General features: G+C 54.4%; 2 protein-coding genes across 8 annotated transcripts in view; both read left to right on the forward strand.

The window, feature by feature from the left end:
* Positions 1-5,876, forward strand: part of SPATS2 (spermatogenesis associated serine rich 2) — a 141,614-nt gene extending 135,738 nt beyond the window's left edge. For all 7 annotated transcript variants that reach the window (XM_081821618.1, XM_081821617.1, XM_031023700.2 and 4 more), the window contains 3 exons: positions 2,057-2,159; positions 3,365-3,579; positions 4,637-5,876. In XM_081821618.1, the coding sequence (XP_081677744.1) occupies positions 2,057-2,159; positions 3,365-3,579; positions 4,637-4,948 (630 nt within the window). In that variant the 3' untranslated portion in view covers positions 4,949-5,876. The remainder of the gene's footprint in view (positions 1-2,056; positions 2,160-3,364; positions 3,580-4,636) is intronic.
* Positions 5,877-13,519: 7,643 nt separating this feature from the next.
* Positions 13,520-23,848, forward strand: part of KCNH3 (potassium voltage-gated channel subfamily H member 3) — a 17,628-nt gene continuing 7,299 nt past the window's right edge. Inside the window, 10 exon segments of the mRNA XM_081821621.1 lie at positions 13,520-14,012; positions 15,501-15,734; positions 16,211-16,345; positions 17,624-17,757; positions 18,196-18,439; positions 18,821-18,978; positions 19,065-19,272; positions 23,051-23,332; positions 23,619-23,826; positions 23,828-23,848. The exon segment at positions 23,828-23,848 is cut by the window's right edge and continues 206 nt beyond it. Coding sequence (XP_081677747.1) covers positions 13,937-14,012; positions 15,501-15,734; positions 16,211-16,345; positions 17,624-17,757; positions 18,196-18,439; positions 18,821-18,978; positions 19,065-19,272; positions 23,051-23,332; positions 23,619-23,826; positions 23,828-23,848 — 1,700 coding nt within the window. The 5' untranslated portion in view covers positions 13,520-13,936.

A 23,848-nucleotide genomic window follows, 5' to 3' on the forward strand; every position in this document is an offset into this window, starting at 1 on the left:
AGTCACTTAACCAACTGAGGCACCCAGGCGCCCCATCAGTAAATATTTAAATAGTTGGTTGGTTGATTCTGATTTTTTTTTTAAGATTTTATTTATTTATTAGAGAGAGAGAGCAGGCAGAGGGAGAGGGAGAAGCAGGCTTCCTGATGAGCAAGGAGCCCGATGCGGGGCTTGATCCCAGGACCCTGGGATCATGACCTGAGCCGAAGGCAGATACTTAACTAACTGAGCCACCCAGGTGCCCCTGATTCTGATTTTATAAGAAAAATGAGCAGTTTGATTATATTGTAATCTGTTTATAACGATGACCGAGGTTCAACACTCATACATTTTGAATTCTTATATGAAGAGCAAGTGTTTCTGAGACTAAGGGTGGAAACCTGAAAGAGGTTGAGGTGTTCGTGGGTAGTGGTAGACATTGGCTTTCTAAATGATAACCTGTGAGCTGTGGGGGAGTTGGCCGACCCTCCTCCTAAGCCCTTAACCTCTGCTCTTCTGGAACACACGAGACTTTCTGCCATCTTTAAGAGGGGCACTTGCTGCAGGGGCTGTTTCACAGTCTTTGTAAAGTGAAAACAGGTGGAAGATCAAATAAGCCCTTCCAGGTATCCTTGTCACCATTCTGAGCCAGTCTTTCATTCCTTCTCCCTTAAACTCTATTGGGGTGAAATAGCAAAACAATGCCAATATGAAATTACCATTTCTGATTAACTAGATCTATATTACTAAAAATTATAGAAAGTCATCTTCACATTGATGCCAGTCAGTCTCATTCAACTATCCGGGAGAAGCCGGAAACCCCTTTGGAATTAGATGAGAGTTCTGGCTCTCACAGGCTTCATCTGTTCTCCTTCCCACGTGGTTAAAAAGCTGCTAGAAATATTTCTGCAGGCTGACTAAGGATCTGTTTCTCTCCACATTTTCAGTGTACTGAAGTGGGTGCGGTGCAATTTAAATGTCTTATTTCCAGATCATTTTATTTCTGTCATTCCTGTTATGTCTCTGGCTCAACAAACCCTAGAATTTGTTTCAGAATTACTCTCCGACTGATATTACATGTCTGAAGGCTTTATGTCACAGAGGTTCATGTTTCCTAAGCCACAGTGTACTCTGAAGCTTTAGGACTTCAAGGCTCAGAGGGAATTTTGATGTCTCCTTTCCCATTTACTGCTTCTAGATCCATCCCAAGGAATCTGATGCATTTGATTATACCCCTTGAAAATCCAGAGTTGAATTAGACCACCTGCCAGAGGGCTGTTCTGAGGAGTTTAGTTCTTGTAAATTATATCTAGGCCTTTAACTTGTCTTTTTCACCTCCTTTTCATCTGGGGAAAAAAAAAAAAAAAGATCCCAGGCTACCTTGGAGATTGTTTACTGAAAGACACCCCCAGAAGCACTTTAGTCCTGACATGTTTCTTGTCCCACAGTTTCTAGTTAGTTTTGACCCAAGGGGTTGATTACTTTTCAGCTCAGTCTGCTCAAAAGGATTAAATTACTTGCAGCACAAACCCTTCTCATTTGCAAGGTTGGCTTTTCACATGAATGATTTTCCATCTCAGGAAGTTGTCCCCATTTTGAGGACTATAACAAATCCTACTTCATAAAGGGATGAAGTGGGTTTCCTAAGGAAGTTCCTATTAAAGAACACCAAGCCATCTGTTTACATGGTATCATTGTTGTAACTTATGAGCATTTTTGCTGCCTCTGTATAAAATGGAACAATGTGGAGAGTAGCCAACAGTGGAAAGATGGCCCTCTACTATAAACTTTTTCTTCTATCTCTACAATTTATTTCTCTTGATTATACCTAATGGGCTTTGGCCATCATGGAGCATTTCATAAAGCTCCCCAATAGATTTCTCTTTGGGCCTTAAGAAAATGACTGGATTTCGTCAGTCACCCAGCATAGGTAATATGATGGCCATTTTGCAAAATTTGAAGCAGTAAAAAAAAGGCAGCAGGAAATAATTCTGTTTCATCTCTATATAGCAAGCTGCAGTTTCTGCTTGTCTTACTGCTTGTCTCACCCGGAGGCTTTCCTTTGTCCTTTCCCCAGCACTTTGTCAGTGAGCGTAAATATGATGAGGATCTGGGACGAGTAGCCCGGTTCACCTGTGACGTAGAGACCCTAAAGAAGGACATTGAGTCATTTGGGCAAGGTAAGATGGTGAGAGATTCTGGGTACTAGAGATGGTGATGAGAAGACCCTGCTCATCAGAGACTGAAGTTGTGGCTTCTCCACTGATTTGTCTTTAGTGCCTCTTGGGTTTTGGTTTGCTTGTTTTTGTGAAAAGTAATTCTGAGATACCTAAGAAGTCACCGGATGCAGAGTCTTTGAGCTCAGAAGATGGGGGTTTTCCAGCTCTCTAAATTTGCGATGTTAAGGGGCTCTGGAGTCAGACCAAGTTTGAATCGTTGCCTTTACATTAACCTCTAGAGCTTCATTTCACTCCTCTCCCAAGTGGAGATAACAATATCTGCCTAGCCTGGCGCAGAAAAGGTGCTTAAATAATGGCTGTAAGGGTAGGGGGAGCCCTCCCCTAACTTGAGAGCTTATAGGGACACATCAGTCAAACATTGAGCTCAGCTCCTTTATTCTTTCTGTGTCAGTAGAAAAGTGAAAGGTTGGACCTAGAGCAGTGATTGTGACCTCAGCATCAGTCCAGGCTTAAAACCAAGAAAAAAAAATGTAAGAGGTAGTTTTAAGTCCTTGAATTCTGACAAAATTTGAAGTGAAAATATATTTTTCAGTTACATTGGTATTTTGAATTTGGGATTATTTTTGCGGAAAGAACCTTGGGAAGATACATGTTTGTTGTAAAGACTAGTTCTGTTCATGTTTAACTAATCTTGATTATTTATATCTTGCATCATACAAATTTTTTTAGAAAAGGATTTAGCTTTTTATTCACCTTTTTCTTTCTTTGTGAAGTCAGTACTTCAGAATGTTCCCGCATAGGAAACTGAGCATATGGCCCATACTATTGTTCCTAGGCTTAGTCAGCTGCTGGAGCCATAACCAGGAGTTTAGTAGGAAATGCTGAGAAGTCATTAGTTGGTGGGGGAACGATTACTCTGCTCTTACACTGTTCTCCTGTCTCTGAGCGTTCCTTTACAAAGCAGTGGGGATTCACTAACTGGAATTTAAATAAAAACTTGAACAAAAAACAAAGCAGTGAGGATTTGGAAGGAGTGGAAGAAGAGGGAAGAAGGGAGATTTTGCTTCCTGTTACCCATTTTATAAGCTTACCTTTACAACTACTCAGGTAGACAGTTCTTTATCTTAAGTTGCTTATTGTGAAATGAAGAAATAGGGAAAACCTTACCCATCATATGACAACATACTCCTCATGTTTTCATTCAGTGTCCCATCCAAAGAACAGCTATTCAACCAGATCCCGACACAGCTCAATTACATCTGTGTCCTTGAGTAGCCCGTGTGATGCCTCTGCTGCTTCCTCGTCCACCTGGGCCTCTGCCCCCAGCCTTACAGGCGCTAACAAGAAGAGCTCGGCACCAGGAGAGACTCCCGCAGCCACGGCAAACTCCAGTGGCCGGCCCTTCCAGCCTCATCGGGAGGTAACCCAGCTGCCCCACTAAGCCAGTGACAGAGAAAGGTTACCAGGTTGTCACCGTTTAAATGCTGACAGTTCAGTCCATTACCTTCCTCTCTTGATGCCCATTCCACACCTATTTTGAATCCCTCCAGCCCCAGTTAGTTCGAGAAAGCATTTGGTACGTCTGCTCCGAACCACCAGCTAGCTTAGATTTCCTGTTGCCAGGACTGCTGACTTTCTCAAGTTGGCGGCAGTCCTAGCTATTGTAGGTAGTATTGCCTGGTAAGTAGTCACCCAGGGAGCCATGCCCCCATCTCGAGGTGGAGGAACAGCAGAGTGGCAGGCTCTGCAGAGTGTGTCGGCGGCAGCAGCTCCCTGGAAGCACAGTGTGGAGTATCTCAGGGAGAGAGCGTGAACCTGCTGGTGTGGGGGGCGAACACCAGGAAGTTGAAGCATAATCCGTAGTTTCTTCTCCTATTTGAAGAAGATACACAAGAGCAATCCAAGGCAGTGCTGTGCAGAACTGGGATTACATTGGAAGCGGAGGACAAAAATAAAACCCTGTGCCGTAATAAGCCTTCTGGGTTGTAATGTGAAAGATGTCCTAAATATCACAGCAGCAGGATTTAATCTATGGCTGGTGGTGTATAGCAAAGCAGATTATAATGATGTTTCTTTTATTATTCCAGATGTTCATTATCTTTACAAATGGCTTGTGATCCACAGAGTTCAGCCATGTGATAAGATGCTTGCCCAATTGAGGGTTGGAACAGCCCAAAGAATGTTCTTTCTTCCTTCTTAGCTTTCTTCTTGTGCCCAGCTAAAGAAAAGTGAACTCTCCTCTCCAGTGGACAGCCTAGGGGTGAAAGGTGGGGCAAAAGTAGCGAAGGAGTTCTTAATTCTGGGGTAGTGGCTAGGTTGGATTGGCTGACACAATTCTGGGAGTCTTGAGAGATAACTGAGTCCCAAGTGTGGAATACCACAATTTAGGCTTTCAGAATACTCCTGGAAGCTGAACTGGAACAGACAGGGTGCCATAATGCCAGAGTGTTTTGAGCACTGTATTCTTTTATCCTCAGGTATTGCCGGGGAACAGACGAGGAGCACAAGGCTACAGGCCACAAGGCCAAAAGTCCAATGACCCCATGAACCAAGGGCGACATGACAGTATGGGTCGTTACAGAAATAGTTCATGGTATTCATCTGGTTCCAGGTATCAGAGCGCTCCATCCCAGGCATCAGGAAACATTAGTGAACGGGGCCAGGCCCACTCTGCAGGGACCAATGGAACTGGAGCCAGCATGGAGACCAGCCCACCCAAGCCCTCATTCAAAAAGGGGCTCCCCCAGCGCAAACCTAGGACCTCTCAGCTTGGGGCTGTGAACTCTTGAGGTTCCAGCTGGCCTCTCTCCTCTATCCCACACAATTCAACTTGGTAACTGGACTTATTAGGAAACTTATAGTTAGATGTAATAACAAAAAGAAGTTTACGCATATCACTTTTTATGCCATTCTAAATATTTTTGGTTTCTTCTCTCCTCGTTTCCTCTTTACCATTTTTGGAGGGGAAGCTGTTTTTTCCCTTGACCTTTCCCAATGATATGGATTGATTCTGATTGGTCATTTCCACCCGGAATCACAGGCCACTGATACCAGGTTTCCCAAGGGTCAGCGGTGCCCTTCCTGGTGCACAGGGCCTTTCAGTTGCCGGAAGAGGCCTTCCTCGGCACTTCCCTGCCGTTCAGGCTCTCAGGAGGAGGAGGTGGGTCAGAGCTAGTCCAGCTGCGTCTCCAGGCTAAGCAGAAGCCACACATTCCTGTCAGGTGCCCTCTACACGGCAGTGTGACCAGGAAAGGCAGTGAGGGGATTGTGTCCTGCACTGAATTAGCCAGAGAAGGGGACATTTAATTGGTGAAAAGGAAGGAACACTAGAAAACGTTTGAGAATCTGCCTCTGCTCCCAGAACGTACCTGAGATTGACCCTCAGATCAGGGTTCCAGTCTCCGGCTTGGCCCCGTAGCTTCACCCGCCGTCTCTTCAGAATGCCCAAAGCCTTGTTTTCCTATCGCCTTAGACTGCAGACCAGTCTAGGGAAATCAGTGGGAGAGTAGCATTTAATTAAAGGAAAAAACAAGTATTTCTTGGTTTCAGTGTTTGAAGATTTTTGTTGTTATTGTTCTCCCTTGTTCCTGAATCCTCTTCTGATCCTCAACCACATTTACAGCAATATAATTAGTGTTGATCTAAGGTGTTACCCATCAGAAAATTGCCGCGGTCTTTATAGTTGAATAAATAAAAACAACTGCGTAAATGTTCCCACCTTTGTCTCACAACAGCAAATGCCTTCATTTCATCAGCCGGGTTTCTTTGGGCCTCGTGGGGCAGAAGTCACTTGGGCAGCTTGTTCGGGCCTTAAATGAGGGTGGCTGATTCCTGAGTCATTTGTCCACCGCCTAGCTTCGGCACCAGACAAAAATGTAAAGGCCAGCATGAGCAAATGCAGCTGTTCCTTGTGGGAAAGGATTTGTGTATAGGGAACGGTGACTTTCCAAAGGAAGCTTGCCAGTTGAGAAAAACCCCGGCTGCCAGGAACTCTCCCAGGCAACCCCTCTCCTCCGAGGCCTGCCTGCCCCTTGACAGGCGTAGCGAGTGTAACGGTGTAATTGAGCGCCTGCATTTAGCAGGTGGCACTGGGGCCAGACTCCTCCACCCCACACCACCCCCAGCATCTATGACTGAATAACAGCAGAGCTTTTTCCTTCTCTGGAGTCTGCAGGCCGGCCTGCAAGCGGCAGTGGGGCAGAACTTAGCCGCCTCAGGGCTTCCCTTGGCTCTTCGGCTGCAGCTCAGCTGCCGGAGTTCAGGTTGGTTGAACAGATTGAGAGAGGGAGAGAATGTGTGTGTGTGTGTGTGTGTGTGTGTGTCTTTCAGTAAAGAAAACAGTAGTCAAGGAATACTAGGAAGCCATTTTCTAAAGGGCTGATCACCTCATTTGGGGGAATTTGTCCAACAACACCATCAGCCTGCTGGGTGTCAGGGAGAAGCCCTCCTTTTCTGATTAATTGCTTCCCTTTCTATACTTGATAGAAAATCCAGAGATTGAAGTGACCTTGAAGGATTATGAGGTCTTTCCCTGTATCCAGGCAAGACTGTATTTAATCTCCTAGGTGGATGGGAGGCCTCATGTTTGTCAAAACCACCTTGAAGAGGGGCACTGGGCTGGCTCAGTTGTAGAGCATGTGACTCTTGATCTCAGGGTTGTGGTGCCTGGCTGGCTAAGTTGGTTGGGCCTCCTCCAACTCTTGGTTTCGGTTCATGTACATGATCTCATGGGTTGTGGGATCAGGCCCGCATTGGGCTCCTCGCTCAGCGGGAAGTCTGCTTGGGGATTCTCTCCCTCTGCACCTCCCCCTACTCTCTCCCTCCCTTTCTCTCAAATAACCTTTAAAAAAAAAGGGGGGGGGGCGCCTGGGTGGCTCAGTCCTTAAGCGTCTGCGTTCGGCTCAGGTCATGATCCCAGGGTCCTGGGATCGAGCCCCTTATCAGGCTCTCTGCTCAGCAGGAAGCCTGCTTCTCCCTCTCCCACTCCCTCTGCTTGTGTTCCCTCTCTCGCTGTGTCTCTCTCTGTCAAATAAATAAATAGAATCTTTAAAGAAATAATAAAATTTTAAAAATAAAAAAAAGTGTATACAACTTAAATCTCTTTCCATGTCAGTATTCATAAATATACCTTGTTCTTTCTGTGGCTACATAATATCCCATTGTATAAACTTAACATAATTAACCAGTCCCTAATGATGGTTTTCAGTTTTTTGTTATCATAAGTATTGCTGAAATGAGCATCTTATAATACATATATAATTTTTACTTGTGAGTATATCTTCAGGGTAGATTCCTAGGATGGAGTTGCTGGGCCATATAGTTATTGAAAAAGCCCTTTTACAGATGCATGGATTTACACTCTTCATCAACAACGTTTGGGAGTGCTTTGTACAGCTGCTAAGCTGGAAGCTAAGGAGAGGTAAAGATAAGTAAACTACAGCCCTTCAAGGGGCTGATACCCTAGTTGGGATGACTGACACATTGAATAAGATACTAGGAGGTAGTAGTGTTGCATGAAAGAGCCCCCCTGTCTGGTGAGTACAGTGCACGAAGCACTGCGCTGAGGGCTGGGGCCTGGGCTTACAATAGGACTAGACCAAAGAATGGTCAGGCCTTTTGTTCAGTGACTTAAGATACGGTGACCTCGTATTTCAGAATCCCAAGCCAGGGTGCAGTCATGTGAGTACGAATGCATGTATGGGGAAAAGCAAGATAACCTATTTTAGGTTGGGAGTGACCTGGAGAAGCCAGCCAGCAGTGATGATTACCAGTCCGTGAACGAACCTGTACTTTCGGAGATCAGTGAAGTAATGACGTGCTGCCCCCTGGAAATTCTGCCACTTGACCTAACAAAATGAGGATCTGTCTTGCCTGATTTATAGGGTTCAACCCACCTTCTTATCCCACCCGGTGGGGTTATATCTATAAGGCAGCACACTTCGTGGGAGAAAAAGTTGTTCAAATCAGTATATATTTGGAGGTCACCCAAAAGAAGCTGCTGTCACTGTTTGGCCCGTTCGGAGTACCAGAGCAAATCCTGGTAGCCGGAACAACGAGACTGTTCGGTCAGTCAGGCTCGACGTCTGGTTGCATTAGCCACCTGAGCACATTCTTTCCTTCAAACATTGGGGCACCTACTGTGTGCTGGGCACTATGCTGAGTTCGGAGGCAAAGATAAATGGTTCCAGGTCTTTCCTCAGCCACTTTGCCGGTGAAGGAAACAGAGCTCTTAGCTCTTTAAACTCTTGGAAGTCGTGCCTGGTGGCTACGCAGTGTGGTGGAGGGAAAAGACCCAGGACTTCTGAGACATACACTTGGATTTTAATTCTGCCTTCCCAACTTGCTAGCTCTGTGACCCACTAGCCTTGGGCAAATTACGTCACATCTTCCTGAACTGTAAGTGGACACAATGGCAACTACTTCCTGGAGGGGCGGGAGGGCGTCGCTACCCAGGTGCTGCGGGTCAGCACCCTGGTGCCTGAGCTAACCAGTGACAAGCTGAACATCCACTCAGCAGAACTCCTTTGCTTTTCCGTCTCTCCTGCCCTGTTAAAAAGAGTGTGAAAGACTTCCCCTATCTCCAGCCAGACAGACCTAGAAAGAAGGTCAAAAAAGAATGACTCCGTCACGCTATCCCTTCTGTAGTTTTTCTCCTGCGTGCCTACCCCCCCAGGACGGTGTGCTCCATACCCCTCTTGTCTGTCTGCCATACCCGTCAGAGAAGCCCGCCGTCACCTCCCGTTTCCGAGCTCTCGGCGGGGGTGGGGGGGGTGGGGAGGTGCAGGCCAGAGGCCGACGGTGCTGACCAAGGTAAACAGCAGCATAGCAGTGCGCGGGAGTGAGGCCGGAGCTGGGGCTGCCCAGGGGAGAGTCAGGGAACGTTCTTTCCGTCCAGGTGCTGGGGCCGCCTTGTTACCGGCTCTGCTCCTCACCCAGGGGGAGACGCTATCTGACGATGTTACTGGGGAAGGAAACTCACCCGCCATCACTGCCGCCAGCACAACCATTCCCCAGCCCGCCCGCCCCTTCACTGCCGTCAAAACAGCAGGAACAAATACCACCCACTCTGATTCCTCAGGGAAAAGTCAGGTCTCCTTTTTATGTCTCTCTTCAACTTAACCCAGTTAGGCTTTCTCTATAACTAGATTTCAAACAAATCCGTTTTCTGGTGTTGCTAGAACATGCAGATTGAGATTGAGATTTCTCAGACTTACTCCCTTGCCCGGCACAGGCAGGACTGCTGTAGACTCCCCTCCCCACGGGGCTGGGGAGCCAGCAGTCAACCGCAGTAGCTCCCCATGGTTTGGGGGGCCGGGTTGCTGGGCCCTGTGGGCACTCACGACAGGTCACTGTCTGAACGCTCATCCAAATGACCATGCTGTCCCCTTTGAATAGGCTTTTTGCCAAAGGATAGGACAAAGCACTCCAGCAAGATGGCACAGTAACAAACTGTCAACATAGTCAAATCTTGATTCATAGCTGGTTCCTCCACTTACTAGCCGTATGACATACAGCAGCTTCCGTACGTGTAAATAAAACCATGTATCTTCCAGGATTCCCTCGTTTGAAAATGTATTCTGGTTTACTCACCCTAGCTAGGATCCTCCATTAACAGAAAAGGAATGACCTAGAATGAGATCGCCAAGGAGTGGCCAAGTACTGGAGGCCTCAAAATTTTCCAAAATGTGTGTTTGTTTTGGTGGAAATGGGGAACCTTCTGTGAGGCTTCCTCCTGAGCTCATTTCCGCATTTCCAGCACCCACGGCCAGGGTAAGCACGTAGGGGGACTCTGATAACAATCCCAACCATCTACTAAGCTCATCTCAACAGTCCTTTGAGGAGAGATCATTTCACAAACGAAGGAACTGATGCTCTTGGAGATTAACACCCACCCAACTCCTATCCCCGTCCAAGGTCATCAGTGGCAGACCCAGAATTCAAATCCAGACTCGCCTGACTTGGAAACCTGAGATTTTCCCACCTCTCAACACAGCCTTGGAAGCAGAGCTTGGCCACATTGGCTGACAGAGCCAGGCTGGAAACAGACCTGGGGACCTCCAGAAAGGAGGGAGAAAGTGGGAAGAGGAGAGGGGAGGGGCCCAGGGCTCTGTTCCTCGACAGCCACCTGCTCTCACCCCCTGCACACAGTGACTGACTCCGCCTGCGCTTTGGGGGATGGGGTGCTTTTTCCATCTTTTGTGTCTTGAACGGTTTTTCCCTTGCTTTGCTCTTCTCTCTCTCCTAGTTCCTTTTGTAGATAATACTCCCACAGGCCTCCCACAGCAGCTCCAAAACGCAGCCTCCTGAGTTTCTTCTTTTTGATAATGGCTTTGAGCTGTCTCTGAACAGGGCTCCCTCAACCTTCCCCTCCCTGTGACTCCCCACTGTGGCCCAATGAGTCAAGAGTTGGGGAAATGGAAGAGGAAAGGGGCTTACTGTGCTCCCTGACCTCCCAGTACCCCTGTTCACTTCTCAGCTCCTCCCCAACCCCCATCTGTCCGTCTCCTAGATGTGGGTCCCCACCCCTTATTGTAGATGTACGGTGGGGGGGCGGGCATGGAAGGAGGAGGCAAGGAATCTGTTACTGTTAGCTGAGGGGGCCTTAGGCTAAGTCCAGCAGGAAGACCTGAGAGACTAGGTGAAGTGGAAGAGGGAGGAGAGCAGGAGGCCCTATGCCTGAACACTTGCCAATGGGCCAAAAGGTCACCTTAAATCAGGTGGGACTGAAGGACTTGGGCAGTGTCCACACCCCTATCCCATACTCACATTCCCACAAATTCTTTGAAGGGCAGTGGGGGAAGGCGTTTAAAGTCCAAAACATTATAGTTTCATTCTGGGATAAGAAGAGTGATCGTAACATTCAATAAAGGTTAGTATGTTTTCTAGTACATTTGGGACCAGGGCACCAAAACAGTGATTCAGGCGTTGATTCTGGAGCTGCTGGAGGAGGCGGTGCATCTTATTTAACCTCTCGGCCTCAATCTTTTCATCTGGAAATTGGCAGTTATAACAGTAAATGCTTCATAGAGTTATGATGAACATTAATCCAAATAAAGCACTTAACACAGCACTTGGTGCAAAGTTAATGCTCAGTAAACATGAACTATCATTCTTTGCAGCACCTCACATTCCATCTACCCCCCCGCTCACCCCGACCCAAGGTGTCTGCTTTGGGTTTGTCTTAATATCTAAACCATTGTCTTTAATAACCCAAATCAGCCTAGGCTGACAAGCTGGAAGCCTGAAAATCTGAACACTTAAATGCGTGACTGCAGGGCCACCCAGATCTGGTACACAGTCCTCGTGAGTGCCCACACAGCTAGCCTGAGGTTCTGGGTACCCGGTGGGAGATGGCTGTGCTAGAGTGAGGCCGACTCTGGACCTGGGGGTGGAAAGCTGTCAGGGTTGGAACCCTAGTTCTGCCAATTACCAACTTGGTTACCTTGAACAAGTCCCTCCCCCCCTCCCATTCTTTCTTTCTCTCTCTCTCTGCCTCTGTTTCTCATTTGAGAATGGAGTGTAAGTAGTATCTACCTTGCTTATTTCCCAGGAACCCTATGAAATTCAAAATCAGATGACAAACATTTACATGATGCAAATGCCACACGCTGTTCTAAGTCCTTTACTCATGTAATCTTCCCAACAGCTCTCTGAGGTAGGTATCATGTATTACCATCCCCACTTCACAAAGGAGAAAATGGGGCCCCAGAAGGAAAATCACACAGACAGCAAGTGGCAGGGCTATTGTCAGACTAAGTTGGGCCCTTTCAACCACTGCCTTGTCTGGTCTCCAAGTAAGGTGACTGCTAAACTGCACCCTCTCCTAGTAGAATGTTTGAACATAGTGGAGGGCACGTTGATGGGCTTGGGGGGAGAGCTGACCTTGCTTGTGGAGGTGGGCGTGGGGAGCATGATCTGCAGGTTCCTTGGGGTCATTCTTCCTGGGAGCAGGATTCCAGGATTCAGAGGACTTGCGGAGGAGGACCCTTCCTCCCCTTTCTCCTAAAGCACCAGCTCATTTAAATACAGGTGTCTGGGGCTTTGGCCCTTGTAGCAGCTGGAGAGAGGGGTGGGGCAGGTGACGCTCCTTTCTTTCCGATGCTGGTGGCTGTGGATGTGTCTTCTAGAGTGGTGGCGGTGCTGGGCCTCCCGCTTCCCTCGGGGAACAAATTGCTCTGTCGGCCCCGGCGGCTCCTCTGCGCGCGGGCGGTAGCCGCGCTCGCTGGCAAATCGTGGGAGGGAGGAGGAGCGGCGCTGGCAGAGCGAGGCTGGGGGCACCGACGCAGCGCCGAGACGAGCTGCAGACTGCCGCCGCGGCCCCGCACCACTCCGCCCCGCCCGGGCCCTCCCCCGTCCTCCCTCCCCCGAGGGGGTCCCTGCGGCCACCGCGCCCCCTACAGCGCGGAGCCCAGTTCCCCGGGACTGGAGGGGGTGGGGCAGCGGAGGCTGGGTCCCTCTCACTCCCCGCTCGCAGGCACCCACACGCACGGGCTTAGGAAGTTCTCCCAGTGACTGACGTCCTACCCGTCCGCTCTATTTGCAACCTGACCTTCTGGAGCAGCGTGACAGAGGCCAAAGGTGACAAATAATAGAAATATAGGGGCGGGACTAAGGACCTAGGGCTACTCCCCTCCCTCCCACACCCTTCACACACACGCGCGCGCGCACACACACGCACACACACACACACCGGCACTCACGGAGAGCGTCTCAACCTTACTTCCAGGGCTACCCACCCTCCAGTCTCCTGACAGCTCCTGCCTGCAGCTGCACGGCCCAGTGATGAGGGTCAAGTTGAGACTGAGAATGGCCTGGATGCCCAGAGGCTGTGTTTAGACACCGCCCTCCCCATCTCCTTTTAGACTTTCCTGTACAGTTGGGGCCCCTCCAGGGGCCGCAACCTCCGCCTACTACCGGCCTCCCCCACCTCCGCCCAGTAGCCCAGCCCCCTTTCCCACTACATTTTTCCTCGGGGAAAGCGTCCTCTAAAACAACCCCCACCCCAGCCGCTCACCCCCCGCCGGAGCTCTCCTCTGGTCCCTCCGGGGGAGGAGAGTCTGCGAGGCTCAGTGCGAACCCCCATGCTGCAGAGAAAGACGCCTCGCCCCTGCGCTGAGTCAGCCCGAGCGGGACCAGGCGCTCGCCGGTCTTCTCCGAGGGGCGGGCGGGGCGGCTTGGGGCGGCTCGGGCGGCCGCCGCGGCGGGGGTAGAAGGGCCGCCGCCTCCCCTGCCCCCCACCGAGGTCCCGAGGGGAGGAGATCCCTAGGCGGGAGGCCTGTCCCTTTAAGGAGGCGGCCCTGCCTGGGTGTGCCCGTCTCCATGGTTACCCCGGTGCAGGCGGCGGGCGCCGGAGGGAGGGAGGGAGGGAGGCTGCCGCCTCTCCCCGACAGACGGAGGGAGCTGCGGGAACCCGGCGCCGAGCGGAGCCCGAGCGGGAGCCGACCCGCAGCCGAAACGGGAGCCGCTGCCGCTGCCGCCGCCGCCGCCGCCGCGAGCGGAAGGTGCAGAGAGCGCAGCGGGCGCCGAGCTCGGAGCCCGGGATTCGTGGGCGGCCAGGACGCGAGAGGCCGCGCGCCATGCTCCGGGCCCCGACGGCGGGGACGCCCCCTCGCGCACCGGCTGCTGGCCGGGCCTGCGAACCCGGGGTGGGCTTCGGCCTCCGACGGCTTCGCTAGGGGGCGCGGGGCCGGGCGGGGGGCGGCCGAGCTGGGCGCCCTCCCCCGGTGCTGAGCCCCCGCGCCCCGGAGGGATGGGGCGGGCGGCTACGGCCGCCTAAGATGCCGGCCATGCGGGGACTCCTGGCGCCGCAGAACACCTTCCTGGACACCATCGCCACGCGCTTCGACGGCACGCGTGAGTCTGACCTTCGCCCCGCTGGCTCCCAGAGAAGTCGTTTTCCTGCCAGGGTTCCCGCAGGTCCCGCACCCCGACATCTCGGCCTGGCGCCCTCTGTTCTCACCTTCCCGCCCCAGTGCCCCGCTTTTAGCCGGGACCACTATCTCCTTCCAGACGCCGTTTCCCAAAGGTTCAGGGTCCACTCTGCCCCAGGTTGGGCAAAAACAGCCAGAAGTCTCCGGGTTTGGGGCCCAGGATGCCATTTGTTGGCGAGGGCGCGAACCCCGACCTAGTCAGTCTAACTCACCCCATCCCTGTGTCTGGCGCTATCCTACCGACTACCATGGAAGTGGCGGGGCGGGGGTGGGGGGGGAGGCAGAGGAGCGGTGCTCAGGGACAACCGGAGGGTTCAAAAGACGGATTTAGAAAAGAGGTTTGCAAAAGGAGATGGAGTAGGCGGGATTAGGAGCGCAGTGTTAGTCCAAGCTCACCTCACCGCCTAAACTCTCCAGCCCAAACCTACAGAACCCCTCTAGACCCAAAAAGCTAGGTTTGGGTACTCCCACCAAGACTGGGGAAGTTTGGAGTAGGTGACCAGAGCTTCTGGATCCTGGGTTCCCAGGGCTCTGAACACATGGAAAGTGGTGCAAACCCCCTCCCCTCTTCTTCTCCCTCACACTCACCCCCCAGTGGGGCTTCCCAGCTCTCTGCCTATAGTCCTCCATGGTCTTGCATTTTCTGATAGGGGGTGGGAGCCCATCACTGAGCACCCCCTCTCCAAACACACACACACACACACACACACACACACACAGGCTTCTCCATCTGCTTTGCCCTGCGCTTGGCTCCTGCAGCCTGCTGATTCAGTGCCCTCCACTCCCCAATACATTCCTGGTTCCAGGCTGTGCTGTTCAGCTACAATTCTTACACCCCCATTCTCAATCACATCCACTAATTCCTGAGCCAGGTCCGGCAGCTGGGGTTCACACAAGGGGTGCAGAATGGAAGGTGGCCTGGACTGCCTCCCATCCAGGTGGGTCCCAGCGAGAGGAGCCAGACAGCCACCCTGGGTACCTAGCTGATGAGCAAACCTGGCAGAGGTAGGAGTAGGGCTAGGCTGCCTAGAGCTGGTTGTGCAGTCCTCCCTTGGGGCAACCCAACCCTACCCTTACCCCAAGCTGCTCAGGACACAGTCCGGAGGGCACAGTTCCCACACAGGGCTGCATTCACCAACCTCTGTGTTCACATGTGTTGAGTCCTGAGTGCACACATACACACACTGCTAGGAGTGGACTCCGTACATAGGCGACACACTGATTCTGTTTATAAACAGCGCCTGCCCTAACCCCCAGGCTCAGACACACACACACACACACACACACACACACACACACGGTTCTTGGGCTTTGTGACACCACACTTTGGTTGCAGGCATTTAGGAAAGGAGGGGTGGTAGACCCTGGGCCCCTTCACCCCATGCCTCCTCTGAGAGGTGCTCTCTTGCAGACAGTAACTTCGTGCTGGGCAACGCCCAGGTGGCGGGGCTCTTCCCCGTGGTCTACTGCTCTGATGGCTTCTGCGACCTCACGGGGTTCTCCCGGGCCGAGGTCATGCAGCGGGGCTGTGCCTGCTCCTTCCTCTATGGGCCAGACACCAGTGAGCTTGTCCGCCAACAGATCCGCAAGGCCCTGGATGAGCACAAGGAGTTCAAGGCTGAGCTGATCCTGTACCGGAAGAGCGGTGAGGGGCCACCTGGCCAGCCCACCTCACTTTTGAGGTCTCACCCAGCCTGGCACCCACTCCATCTACGGTCCCTGTGTTCCATCCCCATCATCTCCATCTCCCCATCTCCCCCCATCTTCCCACTTACCCATTTCCTTCTCCACCCCATCCACTGCCCCTGGCTTCTCTCTTCCATCTTCACCTTAGCCTCAGCCTCTACTCAATTTCCGATCTTGGGTTTCTCACCCGAGCAGAGAAATGTCCCCATCTCAGCAGGACAGATCTATGGACACACATGTCTGATGGTCATCTCTGCTCTCCTTTGCTTTCCCCGACCCTGTTCCATCAAGCCCTGTCCTAAGTGGAGCCAGGCTGCCCCCCGCCCCAGGAAAGCCCTGATCCTGCCTGTGTCTTGGCCAGGGCTGGCAGTGGGACCTCTGTCACCTCGGGCAAGGTGATGATAGGAGCTGGGCTGAGTCTGTCTTTGTGCCCAGGGCTCCCATTCTGGTGTCTCCTGGATGTGATACCCATAAAGAATGAGAAAGGGGAGGTGGCCCTCTTCCTGGTCTCTCACAAGGATATCAGCGACACCAAGAACCGAGGGGGCCCCGACAACTGGAAGGAGACAGGTGGGTGCCTGTGGCGCTGTTCATTTAGCTGCTGTGGCTGGCTGGCTGGCACATTGGGCACCTCAGGCCTGGGCGGGGCCTTGGCACCCAGCTCGGGCTTGTGGGTCCCCCCACCCCCTTGCATTCATTAACTCCTGCTTTGCTGGGTGAGAGGCCTATGCTGCCCTCATTTCCAAGTGCCCAGGTATGGAAAGCTTGTTTCCAAAAGACCAGTTGAGACAAAGTTGGGAGGTTTGTTGTTTTTTTTTAGATTTTATTTATTTGCGAGAGAGAGAATGAGAGACAGAGAGCATGAGAGGGAGGAGGGTCAGAGGGAGAAGCAGACTCCCTGCTGAGCGGGGAGCCCGATGTGGGACTCGATCCCGGGACTCCAGGATCATGACCTGAGCCGAAGGCAGTCGCTTAACCGACTGAGCCACCCAGGTGCCCCAGAGTTGGGAGTTTTAAAGTCCACTTTGCTAAGAAACTGAGAGCAAACTCCCCTAGTGCCACTGAGGTACCTTTTTCTGACCAATTCGTGGGGCTAAGCGCAGATCCACCTGGTTCCTTTCCCTCCCACAGACCTGACTCGGAGCTCCAGCCAAAGCCTGCTTTTTTTTTTTTTTCCTAAAGATTTTACTTATTTATTTGTCAGAGAGAGAGAGAGCACAAGCAGGGGGAGAGGTAGGTAGAGGCAGAGGGAGAAGGAGGCTCCCCACTGAGTAAGGAGCCAGGTGCGGATTCAGGACTCAATCCCAGGACCCTGGGATCATGACCTGAGGCGAAGGCGGATACTTAACTGACTGAGCCACCCAGGCATCCCTAAAGCCCGCTTTTATCCTCCTAAAAGGCATCCTAAAGCCCTCGTGTATCCTCCAAGGGCTGGCAGAGGCCTTTGACCAACTCAGAAAGCTGTCATCAGAAGCTGGCTTTGCCACTGGGGATGCCGGGGGTACTCTCCATTCCCCACTCCCCACCCCAGCCCTGGGAATCATCTCCCTACTCCTCTCTCAGGCCTTTCCCTATGGAGATCCTCTCCTGCCTTTGCCTTGATCCAGACCTCCTTCTGCTGGAAGCAGGCATGGGGAGGAGCGTCTATAAGCACCCACAGGACTGCCCATTGCGGGGGCTGGCTAATGCCCCTAGAAATGAGGATGCTGGAGCCCCCAACTCTAAACAGACTAACTGGTCCATGAGTCAGACCAGCTCATGGGCCAGCAACTGGTGTCCTACACCCAAGACCCTAGCTGGGGTGTGCAGGCACTCCCGCCATCATCCTCATGGGCCCCTCTTTTGCAGGTGGTGGCCGGCGCCGATATGGCCGGGCAGGAACCAAAGGCTTCAATGCCAACCGGCGGCGGAGCCGGGCTGTGCTCTACCACCTGTCTGGGCACCTGCAGAAACAGCCCAAGGGCAAGCACAAGCTCAATAAGGTGGATTGCGCACAAGGGTGTGTGTTTGGGGGGCAGGGTAGGGGCAAGCTGAGGAGATGGAGGAGGGGAACGAAGCCCACCAGAGGGAGGATGTCCAGGGGACCACCCAGGCCCTACCAGCGCTTAGGGGGTTGTGAATGAGGGAGGGAAGGAATGTCAGATGCCTGATCCATCAAAGATACAGTCTTGGCCCTGGTGGCAGATGGGCCTTGGATCAATATTGGCTCCTCCCCCAAGCAGTGGTGTGACCTCAGCTAAGTCTGGCCTCCCTGATCCTCAGTCTTCTGATCTCTAACGTGGGGACTCTAATGCCTGTGTCAGAGGTAGCTTTGAGTATGCAGGGAGAGAAAGAAGGTGGATGCCTGTCCCAGGCCCTATCCAAACTCAGTCTCTGCCAATTTCCTGTCCTCCCGGCCGGACCTGCCCTGCCTCACTCAGGGGGTATTTGGGGAGAAGCCAAACTTGCCCGAGTACAAAGTAGCTGCCATCCGAAAGTCACGTTTCATCCTGCTGCACTGTGGGGCACTGAGGGCCACTTGGGACGGCTTCATCCTGCTCGCCACCCTCTACGTGGCTGTCACCGTGCCCTACAGCGTGTGTGTGAGCACAGCCCGGGAGCCCAGCGCCGCCCGCAGTGCCCCCAGCGTCTGTGATCTGGCCGTGGAGGTCCTCTTCATTCTTGGTACGTGTGCCCTGTGCCTCCCACCCCACCCTGCACCGGGCACCCCTCGGGCTCTGATGGGCAGAGTCCGCATGGCTTCCGTGCCTGCTGACGAGTGCCCCCCATGTCCTCCCCCTGTTTGAGACCTGTGGGCTTTGACATCAAACCTAGGTTCCAAACATGTCTCTACTGCTAATGGGTTATCGGACCCTGAGCTGATCGTTGCCTCTCCAAGCCTCAGCTTCTCCCTCCATCAAATAGGCACAACAATGTCCACCCTTTAGAGTTCTGTGAGAAGGAAGATGGTCGGGGGCCCAGGACAGTGTCAGATACTGAGCAGGTGCCCAGTAAGGTGTGGCTCCTCCTCTACCCCATGCTAAGTCCCACCCGGACTTCCTGCAGACATCGTGCTGAATTTCCGCACCACGTTCGTGTCCAAGTCGGGCCAGGTGGTGTTTGCCCCAAAGTCCATCTGCCTCCACTACGTCACCACCTGGTTCCTGCTGGATGTCATCGCGGCGCTGCCCTTCGACCTGCTACATGCCTTCAAGGTCAATGTGGTCAGTGCGGCCGGGCTGGGTGGGCTCTGGGGCAGGGTGGGTGGGGCCGGCCCTGGGGTGACCTCCCCGCGTGCCCCCCACCTCAGTACTTTGGGGCGCACCTGCTGAAGACGGTGCGGCTGCTGCGCCTCCTGCGCCTGCTCCCGCGGCTGGACCGCTACTCCCAGTACAGCGCCGTGGTGCTCACCCTGCTCATGGCGGTGTTCGCCCTGCTCGCCCACTGGGTGGCCTGCGTCTGGTTCTACATTGGCCAGCGGGAGATCGAGAGCAGTGCCTCGGAGCTGCCGGAGATCGGTACTGGAGGCCTCCGGGGGGCGGGGGGGTGTACGTCCGTGTCAGGGGAGCATGTCTGCTCGAGCATGTACGTCAGGAAAACGTGAGTCGAAGTGTGTGTGTGTGAGCTGATCCGTGTGCAGATCTGCCTCTGCAGGCGTATCCGGGGCATTCGGGCAAGTGCGGATGTGTTTGCGAGGAGAATGGGGGCCGGCGCGCCCGCGCGCGTGTGTGGTGTGTGTGTGCACACGGGTGTGAGCGTGACAGAGCCACGCTCTTGAGGCAGGCCTGTTCTTCAGCAGTTGGGCATAGTGGGGAAAGCCCAGTGGGCTGCCCAGGGGGGTCCCGTTCAGCCATCATAGTCTCCTTGTGGCCTTAGTTTTTGTCCCATTCCCCAGGCCCCTGCCCAGCTGAGAACCGCACCCCTCTCAGGAGAAGGCGTGCGTGGAGCCGCTGCCCTCCTGGGCGCCTCTGATGCCTGGTGCTTCCCCAGCACCCTCCGGGAATCCTGGCCGTGCGCCCCGCCTGCTGAGGCCCTGCCCCGCTCTCCTTACCTCTAGGCCCGTCTCTCTCAGCTGCTTCTCCGCCCTCCCCCAGGCCTCAAATGCAGCCTTTCTCAGCGCCCCACTGGTGTCTTCACTCTCCTTCACTTCACCTCCACTGCCACTCTCCCTCTGCTCGCCTCCCACTCACATCTTAACTCCTGCCAGGAAGGCTCCCACCCCCACCTCTCCACCCAAAATGGCAACTGGCAGGTCACGGGGACCTTCTGGGGCCAAACCCTCATCTCCTTGAAGTCCTGTGGTACCCGACCCTGCTAACCACACTCCTTTGAACTGCTCTACTTCTCTGCCCTGAGCAGTGCGGCCCTCACCAGCCTCGCCTGCACCGGCCCCTCTCTTCCCCTCACCTAGTGCCTGTGATCCCGCCCGAGCCCCTACACCATCTCAGCTTCCATCCTCCCCCTAACTCCAAACCCTTCCATTCCAGCCTGTTCTAATTCTGCATACCCTGAGGCTCCAACACCGAACACACGTCCTTCCTCCCATGCCCTCCAGCCTTCTCGTGGCTTCCCAGTAACTGGCCTGTGGTGCCCGGTCTAGTCAGCGGGCAACAGGCCAGCTGCTCAACGGGCCTGGCATGACCATCTGCTCCTTGGTGGGATCATCAGGAGCGCAGGTGGGCCTTAGAAACATGCTCTGATCTGTTCCCAGGGACGAGGAGGCTCCTGCAAATCCTCTCTCACCAAGCCCATGGAGACTGATGTGTGGCCCAGAGGCCCAGTGGATATTCCCCAAAGCTCTAGTTGCTGAGCACATGGAACCGGGATGCTCCAGGCAGTGTCAGCACCTGCCCTTGGCACCTGCCCTTCCCGGAGGGATGCTGTGGTGGAGGCGGCTCTGGGGTCAGACGGCCACCCAGCAAACACAGTCAATGGGCTGGAAGATAGATAGCTGTGATGCAGGACCCTGATCCCAAAGTGGGCTGAGACACCAAATCCCCGGGTCAGTTCGCTCCCAAACAGGACCCAGATGCTCCGAGTCATGCATCCATGTGGCTCCTTGTTCTGACCCCCTTACAGAGGATGCTCAGCTGACATGAAGAATATCTTTGGCTCCTGGAGGGGCTCTGAGTCCCACCATGGAGAACATGGGCAGGTGGGAGGCAGGCTGTTTTGCAGATACACATGTTAATTCTAGCACCCTTGAACCCTAAGCTTTCGAGTGATTTCATTCTATTTTGGGCTGATTCGAGCTCACATTAGGGGAGTTTCCAAGTCCTTCACATCATCGTCTCCTCCTTTCTCCAGAGAAACTACTCCCCAGCGGGGTCAGAGCCACACCCAGACCTCCCAGAATCCAGCCCCAGAAGGCATGTCTGGAGGGCGAGTGGCGCCCCCTCCTGGTTCAGCCCTGGTGGGAGGCACCTTCTCCCGGCTTCTCTGCCTTGGTTCTGGGGCTCCTCTGGCCATGGTGTGGACACAGTCCCTTCCCCCCATTCCCATTAGCCCAGTGGAGATGGGCTGGATTTTCAAAAGATGGTACTAAATACCGAGGGAGATCCCTCGGGGCATTTCTCAGTACGAAAGCCACCGGCCTCCAGAACAGCCTCCCCACACCACCAGCTCCAGGAGCTGCCAGCGCCCCACAGCCAAAACAGAGAGGACAGCCCCCTCTGCCACCCTCCCCTCATCCTCCTGCTTCTCACCCCTTGCCCCCCACCCTCCTTACCTGGCAACTGGCTTCAGGTCAGGGGCCCAACTGAATAGCGGCTGAAGAGTTTTTCACAGGAGGATGAGTCCTCACCTTGGCTCAGGCCTTAACCTATCTTACCAAATTCTAAGAATTTGACGCCCCCAGTGTGAACCCCACATGCTAGCTAAGCGGAGCTATTTGCCTGCACTTGTCTCCATCTCTAGGGTTGGCCCACTCTGGCCTTCCCCTAGGTCAGGAACAACCTTCTCTTAGTTTCTTTGAATCAAAACTCTACCCATCCTCTGAGACCAAGCGCCAGTGTTCCCTCTTTCAGGAAGCCCTCTAGCCCTAACCCATAGCATGTCAGTTTGAGCCCCATCATATGGCACTCAGGTTTGTGCATGAGGCACATGTTTGTGAGATTGCTGAATGAACGGCTCCAGGGGTGAGGAGGGGTGTGGAGATCTCGGGGAGCAGAGTGTGTAAGGTGTTCAGGAGAGTGTGGAGCAGGGAGGCTGGGTGTGTCCAGGTGGGGGGCAGCAGAGTGCATGCAGAGAGGCGAGTTCCACTGCAGCCTGAGGTCCTGAGCCCACCTCTGCACTTGCCCTCTGTTTCTCCACTCTGGATCTGCCCTCTCTCCCTTGCTCCCCTGACTCCCGGCTCTGCCAGGACCCCTGGGACCCCTGTGGACCCCAGGAACCCCCATCCAACACCCGAGAATTCCCACAACCTTCCGGCTAGGCTCCGAGTGACTCTGAGTAGCCAGAGCTCCTGAGAGACCCCAGTACACAGCCCCACCTCCTGCCAAGGCCAGGCCAGGGAACGTGTGATCGATGGCAAGACTGGAGCACTCTCCAGCTTGGGCCGGATGTCCCAGGCTGGCCCGTGTGCGCACGTGTGTTCAAGAGCCTCTGTGCGCGCACAGGTGCCTGCCTGCCGGTGGCCTTTGAGTGTGCTCACCCGTGTGCTCGTGCTCACCTCCTACCTGGGTGTCCGAGCGCAAGCACCCGTGTGCCCTTGTCTCTCTCCCAAGTGCGCACAGGCTTTTTCCGTGTGAGTGGCTGTGGCCGTGCACCTGTGAATGTGCTCACACGTGTGTGTCCTCATCCTCTCGACTGTGCCGAGCACGTCCGTGGCCTTGGCGGTGCTCGCGCGCGCGTCCACGTCGGCGTGCCTGAGAGCGCGTACGGGGGGCTGGGCGGTTTGGGCGGTGGTGGGGCCGGGTGAGGGTGAGGCGGTTCTCGGAGCAGGTGAGCCGAGAGGAGCAAGAGGAGTCTGGGTGGACGAGGTAGAGGAGGTGGCATCCAGCTGGGCCTGTTTCCTGGGGGTCGTGCCAGCCACGGGGAAGAGGGTGTGTGCTCCTTGCTCGGCACCGACAGACCCCCGGCTGGGGAGGCCACAGCCTCGTGGTCACGTGCTTGTCTGGGGCGGGGTTGAGGGGGCGGGCGGGGCTGTGCTGGACTGGCAGAGCGGCGGGAAGACATGGGCGGTGGTTCTGCGTCCACGTGTCCCCCGCGGGGCTGGGGCAGGGACAGTGGGCACCCCTGGGCCTGCAATGCAGGCCTTGCGGTCTGAGGCTCAGGCACGCCCGTCCCCTCCCCCAGGCTGGCTGCAGGAGCTGGCCCGCCGACTGGAGACCCCCTACTACCTGGTGGGCCAGAGCCCCGCTGCAGGGAACAGCTCGGGCCAGGGCGACAACTGCAGCAGCGTCAGCGGGGAGGCCAACAGGACGGGACTGGAGCTCCTGGGCGGCCCCTCACTGCGCAGCGCCTACATCACCTCCCTCTACTTCGCGCTCAGCAGCCTCACCAGCGTGGGCTTCGGCAACGTGTCCGCCAACACGGACACTGAGAAGATCTTCTCCATCTGCACCATGCTCATTGGCGGTGAGGCCTGCTGCTCTCCCGCCCACTCTCAGACCTCTGACCCCAGGCGGCCCCCATCCCCGCCTCCCCCAGGGTCCCCAGGTCCTTCCTAGAGGTTCTTCTGCTTTGGGGGACCCGAGGAACACAGACCCAGGGCCAAGGGAGCCCCCCTGGGCTATAGGACTCCGTGCCACACAGTGGCCTGTGCCTGGCCCAGGAGCCTGTGGGGGCGGGGGGAGAGGACAGATGTGCCCAGCGTGGTGTCAGGCCGGGCCTGGAGGTGACCCCCTGTCGCCACCCTCCCCAGCCCTGATGCACGCGGTGGTGTTTGGGAACGTGACGGCCATCATCCAGCGCATGTACGCCCGCCGCTTTCTGTACCACAGCCGCACCCGGGACCTGCGCGACTACATCCGCATCCACCGCATCCCCAAGCCCCTCAAGCAGCGCATGCTCGAGTACTTCCAGGCGACCTGGGCTGTGAACAACGGTATCGACACCACTGAGGTGCGCAGGCCTCCTGGGGGGCCCTTCCAG

This window comes from Leptonychotes weddellii, chromosome 5 (assembly GCF_054177405.1).
Source record: "Leptonychotes weddellii isolate Sample4059 chromosome 5, ASM5417740v2, whole genome shotgun sequence".
In the NCBI taxonomy this organism is placed as follows: Eukaryota; Metazoa; Chordata; class Mammalia; order Carnivora; family Phocidae; genus Leptonychotes; species Leptonychotes weddellii.